The sequence below is a fragment of the Engraulis encrasicolus genome, chromosome 8, assembly GCF_034702125.1.
Source record: "Engraulis encrasicolus isolate BLACKSEA-1 chromosome 8, IST_EnEncr_1.0, whole genome shotgun sequence".
In the NCBI taxonomy this organism is placed as follows: Eukaryota; Metazoa; Chordata; class Actinopteri; order Clupeiformes; family Engraulidae; genus Engraulis; species Engraulis encrasicolus.
The window spans coordinates 8,834,945-8,855,107 of NC_085864.1; the positions used below are offsets into that span (position 1 = coordinate 8,834,945).

The 20,163-nt window shown below is 45.9% G+C and overlaps 1 protein-coding gene across 1 annotated transcript in view; it reads left to right on the forward strand.

The window, feature by feature from the left end:
* The first annotated feature begins 929 nt into the window (after positions 1-929).
* atm (ATM serine/threonine kinase) overlaps positions 930-20,163 on the forward strand; it is a 51,879-nt gene continuing 32,645 nt past the window's right edge. Inside the window, exons 1-24 of the mRNA XM_063204947.1 lie at positions 930-1,064; positions 1,394-1,563; positions 2,803-3,228; positions 3,501-3,719; positions 4,887-4,988; positions 5,316-5,559; positions 6,245-6,376; positions 7,536-7,661; positions 7,972-8,064; positions 9,474-9,675; positions 10,453-10,649; positions 10,888-10,970; positions 11,315-11,479; positions 12,207-12,282; positions 12,663-12,793; positions 13,200-13,329; positions 14,328-14,498; positions 14,662-14,837; positions 15,039-15,282; positions 15,761-15,882; positions 16,143-16,269; positions 17,456-17,655; positions 18,073-18,247; positions 19,159-19,323. Coding sequence (XP_063061017.1) covers positions 1,553-1,563; positions 2,803-3,228; positions 3,501-3,719; positions 4,887-4,988; positions 5,316-5,559; positions 6,245-6,376; positions 7,536-7,661; positions 7,972-8,064; positions 9,474-9,675; positions 10,453-10,649; positions 10,888-10,970; positions 11,315-11,479; positions 12,207-12,282; positions 12,663-12,793; positions 13,200-13,329; positions 14,328-14,498; positions 14,662-14,837; positions 15,039-15,282; positions 15,761-15,882; positions 16,143-16,269; positions 17,456-17,655; positions 18,073-18,247; positions 19,159-19,323 — 3,717 coding nt within the window. The 5' untranslated portion in view covers positions 930-1,064; positions 1,394-1,552. The remainder of the gene's footprint in view (positions 1,065-1,393; positions 1,564-2,802; positions 3,229-3,500; positions 3,720-4,886; positions 4,989-5,315; positions 5,560-6,244; positions 6,377-7,535; positions 7,662-7,971; positions 8,065-9,473; positions 9,676-10,452; positions 10,650-10,887; positions 10,971-11,314; positions 11,480-12,206; positions 12,283-12,662; positions 12,794-13,199; positions 13,330-14,327; positions 14,499-14,661; positions 14,838-15,038; positions 15,283-15,760; positions 15,883-16,142; positions 16,270-17,455; positions 17,656-18,072; positions 18,248-19,158; positions 19,324-20,163) is intronic.

Genomic DNA, 20,163 nt, shown 5'->3' on the forward strand with positions numbered 1-20,163 from the left:
TCAACTGCTGAACCGGATACCGGATCCTACGAAAGGGTTGAAACACATAGCCTACTCACATGTGGGCCCTTTTTTATCATGTTGGCTCAAACTTTTTTGACTGAAAAGCCTCGGCTACCGGATTCTGGATCCTGGAACCGGATCCGGATCCTGTGAAAAACCCTATTATCCTGCCGGATCCGGAACCGGATCTTGGATCCGGTGCATCTCTAATTATTACATTATTACATTATTACATTACATTGCATTTGGCAGACACTTTTGACCAAAGTGACTTTCAAAAGAAAGTCAAGCTACATCACAAGCAAATACAAAATGCACAGGAGATATACAGAACAACAAGTGCAGTTGCAGAGAGGGCTTAGTTTTTTTTTTTCATCAAATCATAACGGAATAGTTTCGAAATGCATGATTGTTCACCAGATATTTTAGTCCATTGTAGTCCGACAGTACAGTTGAAAGGGGAAGCGCTTGTCAATTCAAAAGGGACGGCCTTAGCGGTGTTCGGTGATGACGTGCTGGCCAGTCACGGCATCACACGGTGCCATGGCAGAGCCCTTGGGTTGTTGGCAGAGTCTGCTGTTCAGTTGAAGGAAAAGATTGTGCACATTACAGGAAAAGGTGCAGGACAAAGGCTGACTGTAGTTTTCGGAGTGAGATCTGCACACTTAAAATCCTTTTTTAATAATATAAGGCAAAAGAAAGGATTTTAAGTGTGCCGACTTCTTACTCCGAAAACTAGAATCTGCTGTTCAACCTGTACCGGTGGTGTGTGTGTGTGTGTGTGTGTGTGTGTGTGTGTGTGTGTTTGTGTGCGCGTGTGTGTGTGTGTGTGTGTGTGTGTGTGTAATGTGTGGGTGTCTGTGTGTGTTAATGTGTGTTAACATTGTCCAGGTGCCATGGCAGAGGACTGGTCCCGGTGGCAGAGTTAATTGTTTGGCCTGTACGAGTGTCTGGTGAGCGAGATCAGCCAGATCGGCAGCCGGGGGAAGTACGCCACGGGCACACGCCACGCCGCCGCCAAGGACAACCTCATCGAGCTCACCGCCGACATTTGCCACCAAGTAGGTAGCACTTTAGTTACTGTATGTTATTTGACCAGTAGTTAGTGATGGACCTGGATTCATTTTTTGAATCCAGTGCCACATATTCCAAATGACCTGGTGTCACCTGTCCAATTCAACCAGAGAGAGAGAGACAGAGACAGAGACAGAGACAGACAGACAGACAGACAGACAGACAGACAGACAGACAGACAGACAGACAGACAGACAGACAGACAGACAGACAGACAGACAGACAGACAGACAGACAGACAGACAGACAGACAGACAGACAGACAGACAGACAGACAGACGGAGAGTCATTATCCTATTGTCTATGTTCCATACAGTTGTTCAGTCAGGATAGTCGTGTTCTGGAGCTGAGCCAGGCCCACTACCGAGGCGTGCCCCTGGAGAGCCCCTGCGGCTCGGGCAGCAAGCGGCGGCGCGTGGAGGTGGGCTGGGAGGTGCTGAGGGACCGCCTGCAGCCCAGCCACAAAGACTTCGACATGATCCCCTGGTGAGCAGCCACAGTGCTTACATTACACTACAGTACATTACATTGTTACATTACCTCACGCTTAGCTGACACTTTAACTAACGCAAAGTGGCTTACTGTTGAATGAATTACACATAATAGTCAGTGAATTGCACAAAATAGTGTAAGACGTCTTAGTTCACATTTGCCTTATACAGTGTTACCATGTGCGGTATAATTTTTTCGATTGTCTTAGTCTGTCTTGATATGTACAGTATTTCCTGTCTTGTGTACTGACATGTACCTGGCAAACAAACAGAACTAAATTGAACTGAATTATATGTACTGTATGTTTTAGGGATGGGCATACGGTGAAAATGTCTTCGTCGATCGTCGGGAGAATTAATGATTAATAATCGGTTAACCATTAACATTTTTATATTAAAAACAGCACACATTTAGGCCCACCATGCCCTACACTCTTGTATAACAAAAATACATCAAAAGCATCATGTTTTTCTTCGAGGATTTGTTTTTATTAACAACACAAGTGTCAAGAGATAAACAAGAAAAGTTAAACCTGAATTGGTGCGCAATGCGCAAACGAGGGAGGCTTCAAGTCGCGATCCAACAACGAAGGCACATAACGGTGCAGACATCGAGGCGAGGCTAGGTTGAGATGAATCACCGCCGTCTTTTACAAGGCTTGGATGCGCGGTGTTCAAGTGATACATCATGGTCGTTGTCGATTAACTGTATTTGTAATTCACATTGCAGTAATTACAGTACACTTTGTCATTTTCTAACCGAAAATGGTCTCACACCACACTTCGCCGAGATCTCTTCATGGTTAGGCAAAGCCCGCTCTATGGTAGCTCGCATGTAACAAACAAGTCAAGCCAGGGTAAGGTGATGGTGAGATATTGCCCCCTGCTGCCCAAATTGTGCAGGTGTAACAGCGAAATGCATTGCATTGAGGACATGCACTAATGACCTACATTCAAGGTTTTTTTTGTTTTTGTTTAACGGTTCGTCGGCTAAAATTAATTTCTTCGACTAAATGTTTAATGATCAATCATCGGTTAATCGGTTAATTATGCCCATCCCTAGTATGTTTGCATCCTCTCCAGTAAGAGTGGGTACAAAATGAACCAGTGGCAAATAGAATGTTATTAGTATTATACAATCGATTGTCTTGAATCGATGTAGTATATCGTGAAAGTAAGTACTGTATCGCGATGCATTGTCATGATGATTTTATTCCACACCCCTACTCTTCAGGCTGCAGATCACTGCCAGCCTGGTGTCCCGCTACCCGTCCATGCTGCCCCCATCAGAACTGGTCCCCCTGCTCTCCCTCCTCGTCCAGCTCCTGGGGGAGCAGCAGAGGCGTGGAGAGAGGGGGCCCTACGTACTCCGCTGCCTGAAGGAGGTGGCTCTCTGCCAGGCATCGCACCCACCGCTGGCCCAGGGGAAGACCAGGCACCCCCTGCACCCCCGGGACGGGGACGACCAGGGCAGAGGCTGTGGGCCGGAGCTGGCGCGGCTGTGGGGCAGGGTGTGGGCTCTGGGAGTGCGGGGCGTCAGCTCCCCACTGGTGGAGGGGGCCAGCCTGGAGCTACTGAGGAGCATGGTGCAGGGGGGGCTGGTGACCCCCGACAGAGAGTTCTGGAAGCTGTTTTCGGGCTCCGCCTGTAAACCATCTCTGTGAGTATACACAGCGGATAATAAATAACATAAATACCAATATTAACAATAGTATTTAGCAGCTGACCTGTATTCCAAGGGAATTTCCAGAAGAGACATGCAGTAGGCTTTGCAATCCAATAATAATAAAATATAATGTTATCATGCAGTAATAATATCACGGCTTGGCATGAGAATAATTTTATAATTTGAGCTTTTTATTTATTTATTTTTCATTTTATTTATTTATGTTTTTATATTGTTGTACTTTTTCCACATCCTCTTCTCTGCAGCTCCTCCGTACTGGGCCTGTCCCAGGCCCTGAGCAAGTGTGCGGTGCCCAGGGCTGGAGTGAGCGGCGTGGGGGTGTGTGAGTATGGAGGGCCTTCTGGAGGGCTGCTGGAGGGGGGCAGGAGACCCGGCCTAAGGGAGGCCATCCTGGGCTGGCTCCTCATGCACGGCCAGGGAGAGGAGGCGGAGGACAGCTCCAAACCACACCTCATCCTGCTCAGGTGAGGGTGACTAGAAGTCCAGAACAAATTCGGGACGGTCGCCAACTGTTTTTGTCTTAAATCCAGAATCTGCACCAGATGCCCAAAAAATTATACTGCAGCAGAATACCAATGTTTTGTCTGGTAAACTTTAAAAACTGTGCGTAGAGATATTGAGTCCACTGCAATTGTTCTAATCTCAGGATCATCAGTTCAAATCCTTGTAGCAGCGACGTGACGATAATTCATCTGATCCTTGATTTCGCATGGTAGCCTTCTGTTAAAGTTGACCAAGTAAACCATGAAATTATCTGCGAGCCTGGGATAGTGGTGAAGGCGACAGAGTGCTACCTCTATCATCGTGAGTTTGAATACAAGTAGTGTATAACTGATATTTGTTAGTATCCCCTGAATTACATTTCATTTACCGGTATATGATGTGACTCTATTCATTATATTTCTTTCCTGTTATTTTAATTGACTGCTTATTGTGTTGCGTTAATGGCTGATCACTCCCAGTCGCCGACCTCCACACAATGATGCTCTCCTCACTTCCACGATAACACAGGGTCAGACTCAGCCTTAAACTTGATTTGAGTGTTTCACAATCGCGAGTCATTAATTCCATACACACACCCCATCATATTTATTGAAACGGAACGGATAAAAATAAGACACAAAAAAACATTTAAAATGAAATCAATGCCTGCCGTGCCATTTCATTGCACACCAGATGGCGCCAGTGAGAAATGAGGCTTCGAAAAATGCTTCGAAAGGCTTCGAACCTTTTTTCCTGTAAGCCTCATTGGTTCAGGAAGCCTCATTTTCCCATCACTACCTCTCGCACTGTCCTATCAATGATAAAGGCACAAAAGCCAAAAGAAAAAAGAAAATAATTGGCACTTCGATTAATATTCGACTATTATTCTCCCTAGTTGTAAACCGTGTATGTGGGACTTTCTGACATGGCTGATGTGTTGAAAATGAAAGACGATACATTCATATTTGCTGAGCAAATATAGACGTTTAATGAAACTCTGCACAGTCAGCGAGGCACATACAGAATTTTTATGCGAATTTTCGACATTTCTAATTATAAAAGGATTATTCTAAATTTCAATGTTCGAAAATCGAGTCCCATTCCTATTTGTAACATTGTTGTAACTGTTGTGTCTCTCTCCTCCGTAGGGATTTCCCACAGTACCTCATACCCAGAATCCTGGTGGCCCTGACTCTGAAGGACAGCAGAGCTGGAATCACCTTTCTCATGGCCTCTCTCACACCTGACAGGTAGGGAGACTGGAGTGCTTTATAGACCGATAAATAATACATGTAATTTATACAGACTCAAAGGTGCACTGTGTAGTATTTCTAACACTGTCTTTCCAGAATTCATGCTGCCCATTCATATATGTTACCTTTTTCATGAATGCTTACCAGCACCAGCACCATCACATTTTATGTTTTTATTATGACTGGGAAAATCGCATTTTTCATACATGAAAAGGGGGATCGTCTCCATCTCTGCCATAAATAAAGTATTACTTTATTTAGTATTTAAAATCGCTCACCCCGACCTTTGACCCTCTTCTTTTTGTTGTCCTCTCCTGTTTTCAGTTTCCTCCCCCAGGACCAGAAGTCTTTATCAGACGTGGGCCCCACCCTCTCAGAGATCGAGGCCCTGTTCCTGCAGTTCTCCTTCGATGACGTCCCTGCGTGCCCCTCCCCTGGAACGGTGGCTGATGCAGAGGACGGCCCCTCTAAAGGCCCACAGCTCACCCTGGTCCCGGAGCTCAGGGTCCGGCTGGAGCAGAGCCTGCTGGCCATGACAGACCACCTGCTCAACTGCTACTCTCCAGAGGTGGGTGTTGTGGCTTTAACGGATAGCACAGTTGAGATTTGGAAGAGTGGGAGAGTGATTTGAACCCGGGTCCCCATGGGCATGCGAGCCCATGCTATGTGGTCGGTTTAGCGCATTGCGCCACAGTAGTCTGGAAATGATGTGAGAGTATGACAGATGTTATATTAAGATGGATGGATAGCAGAGAATGACATCAGTGAACGTTGTACATTGAAAACAAGATATTTGAAAAACAAAAAAAACTTTTACCATCTGTCTTATTTATCCAACTCCACATTGGCTTTTAGATATTGTCATTTTATATGCTGCTTCAGTACAAAAATGTCTTTTCGTGTGTGTGTGTGTGTGCAAGGCCTGCTGGTATTGACCATTGTGCGCAGAGAGAGAGCTGGGAAGAATGGCTGTGGAGGAATATTGGAGGGAGGGAAAGCTGTCTAGTTAATTTGGTTTCTTTTATCATATCTTTTATCAGCTGTCAATTAATGACTGCCAGAGATATTTCCAAATATAAAGCTGCAAATAGTATTGTTTTAGTGTGTGTGTGTGTGTGTGTGTGTGTGTGTGTGTGTGTGTGTGTGTGTGTGTGTGTGTGTGTGTGTGTGTGTGTGTGTGTGTGTGTGTCTGTGTGTGTGTGTGTGTGTGTGTGTGTGTGTGTGTGTGTGTGTGTGTGTGTGTTTTCCCTCAGAGCCAGGCCAGTGCCCCGGAGAGCCTGCTGCGGTGTGTGTGTGTGCTGGTGGGGGTTCTGGGCGGTTACGTGTCCACGGGCCTCCTTCCTGAGGTGGAACTCAGCCAGTCCCCACTCTTCCACAAGGCAAAGGTGAGACGTGACCTATACGACCCCTCTTATTACTTTGTTGTTACCAGAATGGCAACAACTTTGTGAACAATGTCTGCTACAAATTTACATCACTAAGAAGCTGTGTACACGTAGTATATGGATGTTTCTGACAGCGCATCAGTTTGGCCTCTTGCTTCCACATAAACAGACTTTTAGAAATCTCTTTCTAAACTGTTTTTGGGGGATAAAACGCACCTGCCACAATGGAGTTTTTATTTTTATGCACATGCTGTGTTCGTACGTGATATCTGCGTGATATCCACGTGATATCCGTGTCTGCGATATATGTGTGAAGTCAGCGCCCAAGTTCATATTTCCTGTGACCCAAAATGTTTCCAAATATGGCAAATGTATATACCAGTATATATATTCCAAATATATTTCCAAGTAATTAATGTGAAGAAAGAAAAATGCTGGTGCTGAATCAAAGTGTCTTGTCAGTTTTTGTCATGTCGTGTCATGTCAATGAGCCCGTTTATACGCGCATCAATAAACCGTTTATGATCAGGTTTTTGGAGTTACCGGTTTATTCGAGCGCTCATGTAAAATATAGTGAATAAACAGTTTTCATAATCGGTTTATTGCCGTTATCGGTTTATGAGAAATCCGATTCGCACAGGTAGGTTTTTGGCTAATAAACTGATTTCTCATGTCATGCATCCAGCATAATCGGATTATTATCAGGTTATTGACATTCTAGAAGGCTAAGTAGCCAATCACAAGCCTTAAATTCTAGCTTCGTGTCACACACTTGAGTGGAACACTGGCAACCAACGGACTGCATATAAACAGCAATAAACTGTTTACTCCAATAACCTGTTTATTTCAATTACCCGATTATTGCGGCCATATATATGGGCTCAATGTCATGTCTTGTAATTTCATGATTACCCTGTTTACTTAAAGGGGTATGCCACTATTTTGGGGCTTAATACAGTTAAAATCGTTGGCTGGGGTTTATAAAGGTGGTAAGTGTCTTATTTTTCATGTTAAGCGTTGTCTTGCTTTAAGACAAGTTAAAAGAGGGAATATGTCGCTAAGCTAGTGAAAGTCAATGGATCCGTGTAGCATTGTAGCATGTAACTGTCCTGGTGTTTGTTTCCGACATTCAGTGTTTCCTTGCTCTGGTGTGTTTCAGTCTCTGGCTGAGGAGTTCAGTGAGTATGTGTACACGGCCAAGAACAGGCTGGCTGATGAGAACGTGCTCACCACCATCAAGACCGTCATGCTCATGTGTGCCCAGAACGTCAGCTCTGTGGACAAGGTAGGGCCAGGCCAGCAGCCATGTTTCATGTTTACATTTCTTCTAGTAGTAAATGCTTGTTATGTTTACCCCCTCAAAAACGAGATATCCTAAAACAAATAAATTGAATTGTACCTAGTGGTGGCCGCCTTAAAGCCTTACTGGACCATTTCTGGAAATATGCTCATTTTTGCAAAATCTAAATCTTTCCAGAAATGGTGCAGTATCGCTTTAACAAAAAAAATCTGCTGAAAACCCTGTTGTGTTTTTTCCTTCCATATTATGTGGTCTGTTAAGTAAATAATCCCTTTTCCTAAACCTGTTTCCTCAGAAGGATAGACTCTGCTCCATCTCTCGAGACATCTTCCTGAGGATCCTGCCGGCAAGGTTGCTCACTGAACTGACAGAAATGTGCAGGATATTGGTGAGTTATGAATCAAGAAAGAGTCTTAAAGTCTCATTTGTGAATGTATTTGTGCTGTAAGTAGTGTTAATTGGGCCATGATGAAGGGTTAGACCAGGTATGTCAAACTCAGGCCCGGGGGCCAAATTTGGCCCGCGAAGCCATTTTATTTGGCCCGCGAGATCATTTCAAATATCTATTACAGTTGGCCCACATGCACCTTAATGTACAGCGTAACATGACTTGGACATGAAATTTGCTGTGTCACAGGATGTTCAGACACATTTGAACTAACAAATATGATGGGAAAGAGTGTGTTTGAAATTTAACTATGAATATGAAGTGCATGTACACACAATTTTAGTCCATTTTTAAAAATAAATGTTGAGTTCGGCCCGCAACTTCGTTCCAGATTTTGATTTTGGCCCTCAGTCAATTTGAGTTTGACACCCCTGGGTTAGACCATGTCTCCACAGTTAAACAATGGCAAGTGGGACAGCCTGTCTGTAACAATGATGATGATGATGATTATGATGATTATGCTGGTGACTGACTCCATGTCTCCACATTTGAACTATAGGAAGTGAGACAAAGTGTCTAATGATGATGCTGATGATAATGGTAATGATGATGATGATGATGATGATGATGATGATGAAAGTATCTGCACAATTGAACTATACGAAGAACAGGGACAGCCTGTCTGCAATAGCGATGATGATGAAGATGATGATGCCGGTGACTGACTACATGTCTGCATAGTTGAACTATGGGAAGAGGGACAGCCTTTCTGTAATAGCGATAATGATAAAAATGATAAGGATTATGATGATGATAGTGATGATGATTATGCCGGTGACTGACTCCATGTCTGCACAGTTGAACCATGGGAAGAGAGACAGTGTTTCTACAATGGCGTTGGTGGTGGTGGTGAAGATTATGATGAAGATGATGGTGATGGCTGTGTGTGTCCACTGTAGTCTAACTATTGGTAGAGGAACAGGATGTCTGTAATAGCAATGAGGCTGATGAGGATTATGATGATGATAGTGATTATGGTTATGCCAGTGATTTAGGGATTCCGCACACCGGCTCCGACAAAGTGCTGAGCACTGCTCAGCTAAAATTCGATTCCATTGTTTTCAATAGAACCACGCACACTGGCGCCGATGTCCGCGGACATTCGCCGATGTCGGATAGCAATTAGAGACAAGTTTTATTTTGTCGGCGCCGCCCATTGACTATCAATGCAATGTTCGTGTGAAATTGGGTTTGGGGGTCTGTCGGAAGCAAAAGTGCGCCGCAGTGCTGTCGGAGCCAGTGTGCGGCCGGCCTTACTGTACTGTATGTCTCCACAGTTGAACTGGGAAACTGGACAGCGTGTCTGTATAGTGGTGGTGATGATGATGACGGCAGTTCTGTGTCCACAGTTGAACTATGGGAAGAGGGACAGTGTGTCTGCTGAGGACGTTCATATGATCGATGACTTGGACATGAGCCGCACGCAGGCAGAGGCACCAGAGGAAGTCGACCTGTTTGACGACGGGGACGGCCACCAGTCCAGCTTCAATGGAGCCACCAACGCCCACGCCCACGCCAAGGGGGACAACGCAGAGGCCAAGCAGAGCCAAGGTCATCACAGGAAGACACTATTACACACCAAGTTTCTTGGGATTCTCTCTCTCTGTCTTTCATTCCCTGACTTTCTCTCTCTCTCTCTCTCTCTCTCTCTCTCTCTCTCTCTCTCTCTCTCTCTCTGAGCCTCTCTCTCTCTCTGAGCCTCTCTCTGTCTCACTCTTTCTCTCTCTCTCAAAAAATCAAAAAGTGCTTCATTAGCATGACATAGTACAAGTACAGAGCTAACAGTAACAACAAGAAGACATGATACAAATTTTAGCTGTGTGTGTGGGTCTCTGTGTGTGTGCATCTGTGTGGATCCGTCTCTCTTTTTCTCTCTTTCTTTCTCTGTCTCCTTCTCTCTTGAGTGTGTGTGTGGATGTAAGGACTTAATATGTACTCTGTGTGTAGTATGTTTGTGTATTAACATGTGATGCAGGTGATGGACATGTGTCTGCAGGTGGTGAAATTGTGCTTTGTGCATGTCTACAGGGGCTAAAAAGTGTGCTGAAACAGGATTGTGTGTGTGTGTGTGTGTGTGTGTGTGTGTGTGTGTGTGTGTGTGTGTGTGTGTGTGTGTGTGTGTGTGTGTGTGTGTGTGTGTGTGTGTGTGTGTGTGTGTGTGCTTATGTGTGTGTGTGCTTATGTGTGTGTGTGCTTATGTGTGTGTGTGCTTGTGTGTGTGTGTGTGTGTGTGTGTGTGTGTGTGTGTGTGTGTGTGTGTGTGTGCTTGTGTGTGTGTGTGTGCTTGTGTGTGTGTGTGTGTGTGTGTGTGTGTGTATGTATGTACAGGTGCTAAGAGTGTGTTGTGTGAGGACCCTCTGCTGAAACAGGACTGTGCTCTGCTGGCGTCGCTGCGGTTCCTGTCCGGCTGCTGCTGGTCTGAGCGCGCCCAGTTGCTTCTCGCCTTCAAGCCGGCCGACCTGCGCAGACGCCTACTCAAGCTGCTGGACCACCTGGAGCTCACACGGCCCCTCCACCTGCACATGGTGTGTGTGTGTGTGTGTGTGTGTGTGTGTGTGTGTGTGTGTGTGTGTGTGTGTGTGTGTGTGTGTGTGTGTGTGTGTATAACATTGGAAATAAAGAGTGCATCACCAAATTTTGACTTTCAAAAATGTTTTGCTAACTGCCAGGCTATATAAAAGCTGTAATCAAAGTGCCTTTTGAATTAGTTCCCTTGCACATACGAATATAACCCACTTTCTGTTTTCTCTCCACTGTTTCCAGTATCTGGTGCTGTTGAAGTCTCTACCAGTAGAGGGTGCTGTTTTGCCATCTGACGACTTTGACGCTCTTCTCATTCCACTGGCGTGAGTTTAGTCCTTCCTCTGTTACCATCTTCTAACATTCTGTTCTATTGTACAGCATTCTATAATATTCTATTCTATTCTATTATAATATTCTGTCTTCTTCTCTTTCTGTCCTCTTTTATGTCCTTTTCAAGTTTCACTATAAGGAGTCATTGTTGCATTGTATTTGTGTTACAATCGTGTGATAAATATAATGAAATGCCCGCCCACACACACGCGCACACGCACACGCACACGCACACGCACACGCACACGCACACGCACACGCACACGCACACGCACACACACACTTTTCTCAAACAGCTAGTAGCCACTGCAATCGTCCTCTCTTTTTGTCCATACAGGGACATGTGCTCTCTGTACCGTCAAGATCAGGAAGTGTGTGCCGCTATTCTATTGGCTCTGCTGCCTGCCATTCGCAGCTTGGGCACGCCCCGTTCCCCAGGCGACGAAGATGAGGACCTGAGGCATGTGCAGGGGGCCCTCCTCCAGGTCATCTCTGGCTTTTGGTGAGTGAGAGAGTGTGTGAGTGTAGTGCATCATAGCAAAAATAAAGGGTAACACTTCACTTGACACTGTGGTGTCATATGTATGACAACGGTGTCATAACAGTCTCATAATGAAGTCATGCATGTGTTGTAAACGTTATGTCAATGTCAAACATTTCATGACTGTTGCCATTAAGTGATATTCGGTTTTGGTATAGACAGCCCAAACCATGATCATGAAACGTTTATGACATTGACATTATGTTTCTGAGTCATCCATGACTGTGTCATGACACAGTTTTGACATTATTACGACACGGTCATGACACTGTCATGTCATGCGTATGACGACGGCTTCAATTAAAGTGTAACCAAATAAATTCAAAAGTGCAACACAGAGCTCCCGTTTCCCATTGACTGAAGGGCATGCTGCCCGAAACGCCACATTAAAATAAGAGAAACAGGAGCCGGTTGTGCGAACTTTATTTGGTATTTTTTGAGTGTAACTGAGGCCAATTAGTAGAATTTGGCGGTAGTTAACATCCCTCCTGAAGCTTTCTATAAGTACTGTTGCGCTGACTGAGCTGTCTATTGTTCAACACTGTGTGTTAGATACAGTATACATTTCATTTGTTAAATGTTGCCTTTTTCTGGACACCCAGGTCAACTTGCAAAATGAATAAGGATAAGAAAATAGATAACAATGTTTGTGTGCTCTTGTTCCCTATGTGTGCGTGTGTCTGTACAGTATCCTGGGTCGCACGGGGAAGAGCATCGCACCCGTCAGAGCTGCCCTTATCCAGTGCCTGGTGGCACTACTGGAGGTAAAAGTCATTGGAAATGTGGAATAGAAGCATTATTTTGTGATTGAATGTTAAATAAAAATGTCAATGGTTACAACAAGCAGTGAAGAGTTAGCAAAAACACAACTGAGTACAGTAGGTACTGGTAGGTACCCATCCCCCTCCCTATCTCCCCTCACGTAGTATACCCACCTGCTAGAAATCCCTCCACCCATCCCCTAACAAATAAAATCCATATTAGCAAGAACAGAAGTGTGTTATGTAAACATTGTATTGTGTAGGATTAGCATGTAGCCTCTTAATGCAGATGGGCCCGTAGGCGAGCCTATTCACTCTTTCTACGTTATAACTGAACTGCACTGACCTGAACACTGCTGGCCATGCTGCTGCTGTGTGTGTAGGTGGACCCCTGCTGCGAGTGGGCGGTGCTTACTCTGAGAGATGAGGAGCTAGCAGTGAGCGACGCCCTCCCAGAGAGCCTGTCTGACGCCCATCACTACGTACGCATGCTGACGGCAGTCAACCTGGACAGGTGAGGGGGAGGGGCATGAGAAGATGGCTGGAGTGGGTGGGCAGGCAGGTGGATAGAAAGGGTGGGATGGGCGGGTGAATGAAGGGGCATCTGTGGTGTAATATTTAGGGAGGTGGGCTTAAGATCAGCGGGTTGCAGGTTCGAATCCCATCTTAACCGAATCCCACCTTAACCTAAACCTCTTTCCATGAGTAAGGCACCTAACTGCACATTGCTCCAGGGACTGTAACCAATGTATCTTGTAAATACTAACTGTAAGTCGCTTTGGAGGAAAGTGTCAGCTAAGTTTATTGGAATGAATGAATGAATGAATGAATGAATGAATGAATGAATGAATGAATGAAGGAAGGAATGATCCCCATCATTCTGAACAATATGAACATCTGGCTGTTGTTTTGTTGTGCAGGTTGTTTGTGGAGAGGAGAGGCGGTGAGCAGGACAGCAGGGAAAGTAGTAGGAGGCCATTGCCCCTGAAGAGGCAGCAGAAGGCCTTCGAGAACATCTACCTCAAAGCTCAGGAGGGCATGAAGATACAGGTATTGTCGTGGTTCCCAAACTTTTTCAGCAGGGACCCTCTTGTGAAATTAAGAATATTTTCGTGACCCCACCCCCACCTACCTTCCTTATTCTTAGCCTAGCAATGGATTAGCAGACAAACTATTGATGGAACATCTAGCAACCTCTCCCTTCACCTCCAGCCATGGCTAAACTGCCCTCGAGCAAGGCACCTCACCCCAGATTGCTGCAGGGACTGTAACCAATACCCTGTAAATAACCAACTGTAACGGCTGTGATACATGTACGTATTTTCCACACGCTCTCAACCCCGCTCGCTCGCCTCGTGACGTAGCATTGTTTCCCGGTCAAATTAGCTTAGCTTAGCAAATGCTGTGATCAAACAACCGTCTTCAATCACAAACACGGTATGTACAAATAAAAATGATGCAACAGGAGTGAATATATTGGTCACCTTAACCCAAGTGTCATTTATTTTAAAACCCTCTGTGAAAAACGATCGGTAGATTTGACACCACCGAAATCAAAACAGCCTCCATTTTTAAATATCCCAGTACTGCTGGTGACGCACGTGACGTCACGGCGTTGATGGTTTTTGAAAGCTCTCCCGCTACATTTTTCAACCAAGCTCAACTTTATCGCCCCGCCTGCCCACCGCCCGCCACCCTCGCTTCCCTACGTCACCACCTCTCGCCTCGCTACCGCGTCCCAACGGAAAATAATGGAACTCCACGCTTCAACCGCTTTGGTAACGCACATGTAAATCAGGCGTAAGTCGCTTTGGACTGAAAGCGTCAGCTTAATGTAATGTAATGTAATGTAATGATTTGATGTGTTGTCCCTGTATAAAATCCCATTCATTTTATACAAAGGTTAGGAATGCTACCAGCAGGGGGCAATGACTTAACACTCCCTCCCTGTACCCAGTAAATAACCAACTGTAAGTTGCTTTGGACAAAACTGTCAGCGAAGTGTAATGTAATGTACTGTACTGTAATGTAATGTGTTGCCCTTGTAGAAGTCAGCTGCAGGAGAGGACGAGGCGGATGAGACGTCCACTCAGCGCGCCACCCTGCTGAAGAGCGTTGCCATGGTGATGGGATGCAGCCCGGTGTGTGAGAAGCAGGCCCTGTTCGCACTGGTGCAGTCCTACAAGGAGAACAGCATAGAGGAACAGCTCATCAAGAAGGTAGACCATACTATATTTTCTATTTGCTATATGTACTATCTGTATTGGCCATGATATACGTAGCTATAGCTGCTGAACTGGCAATAATTGAAAACAATCAGTCAATCGTTCGTGTGCGTGTGTGTGTGCGTGTGCGTGTGCGTGTGTGTGTGCGTGTGGGCAGGTGTTGAAGGTGGTGTCTCGTACCCTGGGCTACCGCAGCCCTGAGGCCCTGGTGAGTGCCCACCTCTACTACCTGCTGTCAGAGTGGCTCTGCCAGAGGGAGACGGATGACTCCTACACGCTACAGGCCTTCCCCTATACACTGCTGAATCACAGCAGCCTGGAGGACTTCTACAGGTACACACACACACACACACACACACACACACACACACACACACACACACACACACACACACACACACACACACACACACACACACACACACACACACACACACACACACACACACACACACACAGATGACCGTGCGAGACACTCAAATTAGATGAAGGCATGGACACTACCTTCACCTAATTTCCTGTGTGCTGTTTCAGGAGTTGCTACCAGGTGCTGGTGCCTCACCTGGTCTTCCTGAACGACTTTGAGTCGGTGCACTCCATTGGTGCCCAGCTGGGCCGCGACTGGCGTCGCCTCCTGGCCGACTGCTTCCCGCGCATCATGGTGAGCATCCTGCCCTACTTCGCCCAGTCTGGCTCTGATCCGCGGGCCGCGCAGCACCGCGAGAAGGCACACCGCGTCTACGACCTGCTCAAGGACAACCAGTGCCTTGGCAAACAGGTGAGACACCAGTGAGACCAGTTCTGAGTGAAACAGGTCAGGCTGTATGTATGACATCAACACCTTAGCCCTTTTTGGGTAAATGTACCCTCAGCCTATTAAAACCTACATTTCTCAGCCTCCGAAGCACACAAAAACATGAAATCCATTGCATTCAAAAGATAGGACCCTCATCTTGCATTAAAATATGTTCATTCAGCTCCAACATACCCACATTTTTAATAAGAAAATCAAATGTCAAGAGCTTGAATGCTCCATCCATGTAGCTCCAGGCACCTACATCAATGCTGCGTGTACACAGCATCAGGCTTAAATGGGTTCATAGGTGAGACCCAATAAGCCACAACAACTTATGCAACTTGCTCAAGGATAACCAGTACCTCGGCAAACAGGAGAGCCCACATGTGAACAGTGCTAAAATACTGTAGCTGTGTAATTTCCATGTGATGTGTTAATGTTTGTGATGTGTGTGTTTCAGCAAATTGACAACCTGATCTGTGGCAACATGGCGGACATCGTGGTAGAGCTACTAATGACACTGTATGAGGAGGCAGGAGGGGCAGAGGGGGAGGAGAGGGGCAGTCTGCACAGGTTCACAGGGTAAGAGAACCATGGGTTAAAATTGCCCTGCTAAGGCGACCGGTATTTAGTATGTACATAAAAGTAGACAATATATGGCTTTTAACGTTGAAAAATCATCTAGAGTGAAGATTCCTTGCCATAACACAAATGAGGTGATACGTAGTAGTATGGAGTATGTAAGTTTTTTTCAAGTGTGTGTGTGTGTGTGTGTGTGTGTGTGTGTGTGTGTGTGTGTGTGTGTGCGCGCGCACATGCCCTTGTGTTTGCGTTTCCCCTAGTGAGCTGGATCCGGCCCCCAACCCGCCCCACTTCAGCTCCTATGTGATCAAGGCTACTCTGGGCTACCTCAGCAAGTGCCATGGAGCCAACAACAAGAGCCTGGTGGCCATCTTGTCCAAGACACCGGTAATGCACAATAATACCACTGCACACATTTACTTACACAAGGGGCTGTCCCAGGGCCAGGCCGACCAATTGCCCGGGGCGGCACCCGAGAGAGGGGGCGACACCATTGCGAAACCCCCGTTGCGAAACCTCCACCCCACTTCGTTGACATTCCATGGTATATGCTGTACGTTTGACTGACTATATGATATCCACACCGGAAAATAGTTCCCCAAATGAAATGTCCAAGTCAAGCCCTTTGCGTTGATTGGGACTGTCATTTGCACTCGTTGTGAGAAAGTAATTGGGGGAAATAAAATCCAGCAAATTCACTTTGGCCGAAATCTCTCGATGACCATGGCAGATTGCAGCTACTACGCAAAGCCAAGCTATGGTCAGTGCTGATAGGAAAACATTTTCACCCACTTCTCTTCCCCGGTTATTTAAGTCTCAGGACTGTGGATATGTTCCCACCATCCACAACTAAAACTATGCCCACACAGTGTTTCCCAGCCATTTTTTGGAAATTCATGTGGCGTAAATGCAAAACAATGACTAAAGTATGACATTGGCCCATGGAGAAACTATAGGCCAACATTTCAGTCATTTATGATTTGAGAAATTACATTACAAAATTTTACCCATGACATGTATAGTAGTATATTGTCATATACCTATATAAAGAAATGCAGTAGCCTACAGTGAACCATTTCTGTTTGCAACACACTTTTCATTCGTCCCTCATGCAGGGGTCTATGCAATGGAAAAAAAACAAAAAACAAAATAGGAGCACAGATAAGAATTTAGGAGCACTGTGAAATTGTTAACACAGAGACAATGAGTAAACTCATCCCAACTGTCCCTTCTCTGAAGGTTTTTAATTGCTCCCAAACCCAAGTTAACTACAACAACTTGACTAGGCTTTTGATCTCTCTGTCTTTCAAGCACTCATGGTTTTCTCTATAGGATGTATTTACTCCAGGAGGAAAATGCGAAGGAAATCGTTTTTCAAATCGTTTAAAAAAAACGGAAGTCGTTTACATTTTTTTTTTTAAGTAAAAAAAATAGATAATAAATAATAATAATAAAAAAATATATACATTTTTTTTTACATTTTCGGAAACTATGGCGGCCAAATTTAAACTATGGCGGTGCGCCATAGTTTCCTCAATGTATGGGAAACACTGCCACACTTTTGTTTGTTCAGGTGTCTATTCAGCGGATCCTGCTGGCGCTGTGTGAGAGGGCTTCAGAGAGTGCCAGTCCGTACGAGCGGCACCGGGCCCTGATGATGTACCACCTGTTCGTGGGCCTCCTCCTGCAGGAGGTGAAGGACGGGCTAGGAGGCGCCTGGGCTTACGTGCTGCGAGACGTCATCTATACACTCATACACCACATCAACAGCAGGTACACACACACACACACACACACACACACACACACACACACACACGCATAAACTTAGGCATACATAGATCACACACTCAAGCGTGCGCACACACACACACACACACACACACACACACACACACACACACACACACACACACACACACTGTACCACAAGTACGTGAACTTTTCTGTCTTTCTCCCCTATCAGACATCTCTCTCTCTCTCTCTCTCTCTCTCTCTCTCTCTCTCTCTCTCTCTCTCTCTCTCTCTCTCTCTCTCTCTCTCTCTCTCTCTTACTTACTCACCTATTATACATATTTGAACTCATACACTCTTCAAACTAAGTGAGATTCTGCTTTGGTCTCTGCCCTCTTTCCTTATCCCTGGTCTTTCTCTCGTCTTGTCTACACCCCCCTGTCCCCCTTCCGTCAGGCGCGTGTGTGCGGGGGAAGTGTGGGTGCGCAGCGTCTCCCTGTGCTGTGACCTGCTGTCGCTGGTGTGTCGCACGGCGGTGGCCTTCTGTGACGAGGCTCTGGAGAGTCACCTGCAGGTCATCGTGGGAACTCTCACCGCCCAGGTCACCGACCAGCCGGCTGTGGCACAACAGGTGAAGCACACACACACCGCATAGGACACACACACACACACAAACACACACACACACAAACACACACACACACACACACACACACACACACACACACACACACACACACACACACACACACACACACACACACACACACACACACACACACACACACACACATACACTCACTCACAGCCCAGGTCACACAGACACACAGACACACAGACACACAGACACACACAGACACACACACACAGACACACACACACAGACACACACACAGACACACACACACAGACACACACACACACACACACACACACACACACACACACACACACACACACACACACACAGCATATAGGTCACACACACTCACGCAGACAGACATGCCACCTCACAGCAGGAGTCAGTGCACACACTCTTCATGCATAAGAAGACCTTAAATCACTCTTATTCGTGTGGCAAGTGTGCAAATGAATACAGTCTGTCAAAAACTCCTTAACCTTGAACTCTCTTTTACCCAGAATAAAACAGCTGACACACACATGCACATACTGCTGACATGAACTTCTTTCCTCAATCACACACTAAGTCGGGTGACTTCTTTGTCACCATCCATTCATACATCCATTCTCTTCATCCATGCATGCATACCTCAGATGTGAATTCATACATCCATACACTGACCCAGTGTCTCTATCCCTCCATACACTGACCCAGTCTCTCTATCTCTCCATACACTGACCCAGTCTCTCCATCCATCCATCCATCCATCCATCCATCCATCCATCCATCCATCCATCCATCCATCCATCCATCCATCCATCCATCCATCCATCCATCCATCCATCCATCCATCCATCCATCCATCCATCCATCCATCCACTGACCCAGTCTCTCCTCCTCCTCCTCCTCCTGCTCCTCAGGTTCTAGGCCTGTTGCGGTTCCTGATAGTGGAGAACCCCGAGAGTGGTGCCCTGAGGGCGGCTATCCCCCTGCTGGAGCCCTTCCCAGACCAGCCGGCCTTCAGGGAGCTCAGGGCCACACAGCAGCAGCTCAAGTACCACCAGGGGGCATTCAGCCTCACACAGGTGGGTTTAAATTGACTGTTCAGCCTCACAGGTGGGTGTGAAACAAGCCAGGGCTCTAAATTACCATCCACAAACTAGCTAAATGTTGGTGAAAATTTAGTTTGGCTATAGAAAAGAAAACGTAGTAGTCAGCTTTAGTCATTAGTGAGTGTGAATCTACTAGCCATTTTATTTGGCTGGTGTGGTGAAAAAAGTTAATTTAGAACCCTGAAAACAGGGATAAGTGGAATTAATTGAGGATTCGGCCTCAGACAGGTGAGGGCCACACACACAGCTGGAGCAAAGTAGGCAATGCCTCTCTGAGTCATTGAAGAATTGACTCCAATGTTTCTATGTGAATGAAGAATGGACACTTAAGTTCTATCTATGCTATTCCATTCAAGGGATTTCATTGTTTACACTGTCATTGTAAGTACTAGGGAAGGGAGTGGGGATAAACATGTGTGTCTCAAAGATGGAGGTTGGGGGGATACTAGGGTGAGAGTAACACAGCTGGGTGGGGGACAAACAGCAGTGGGGCAACCAAGGGGGCCAAGTCGGTGCAGACGGATTTGACAGGTGGTATCTGGGGGGCAACAAGGGGTTGGGGTGGAGTGATTCCCTTACCGGAGGTGTATAAGGAGGATGTATCAGCTAAAGCAGTGTTTCCCAACCTTTTTTGAGCCAGGGCACACTTTTTCCCTTCAAAAAATCTCGCGGCACACCACCAACCAATTTTTTTTTTTTCTTTCATCATCCTTTGAATTTCCTCTTTCAAATAAAAAGTGCACTTAACATGTCCACTTCAAAGTAGGCCTAGGCCTACTATATACAAATTGTTATGCTGTCCAAAAAGCATTC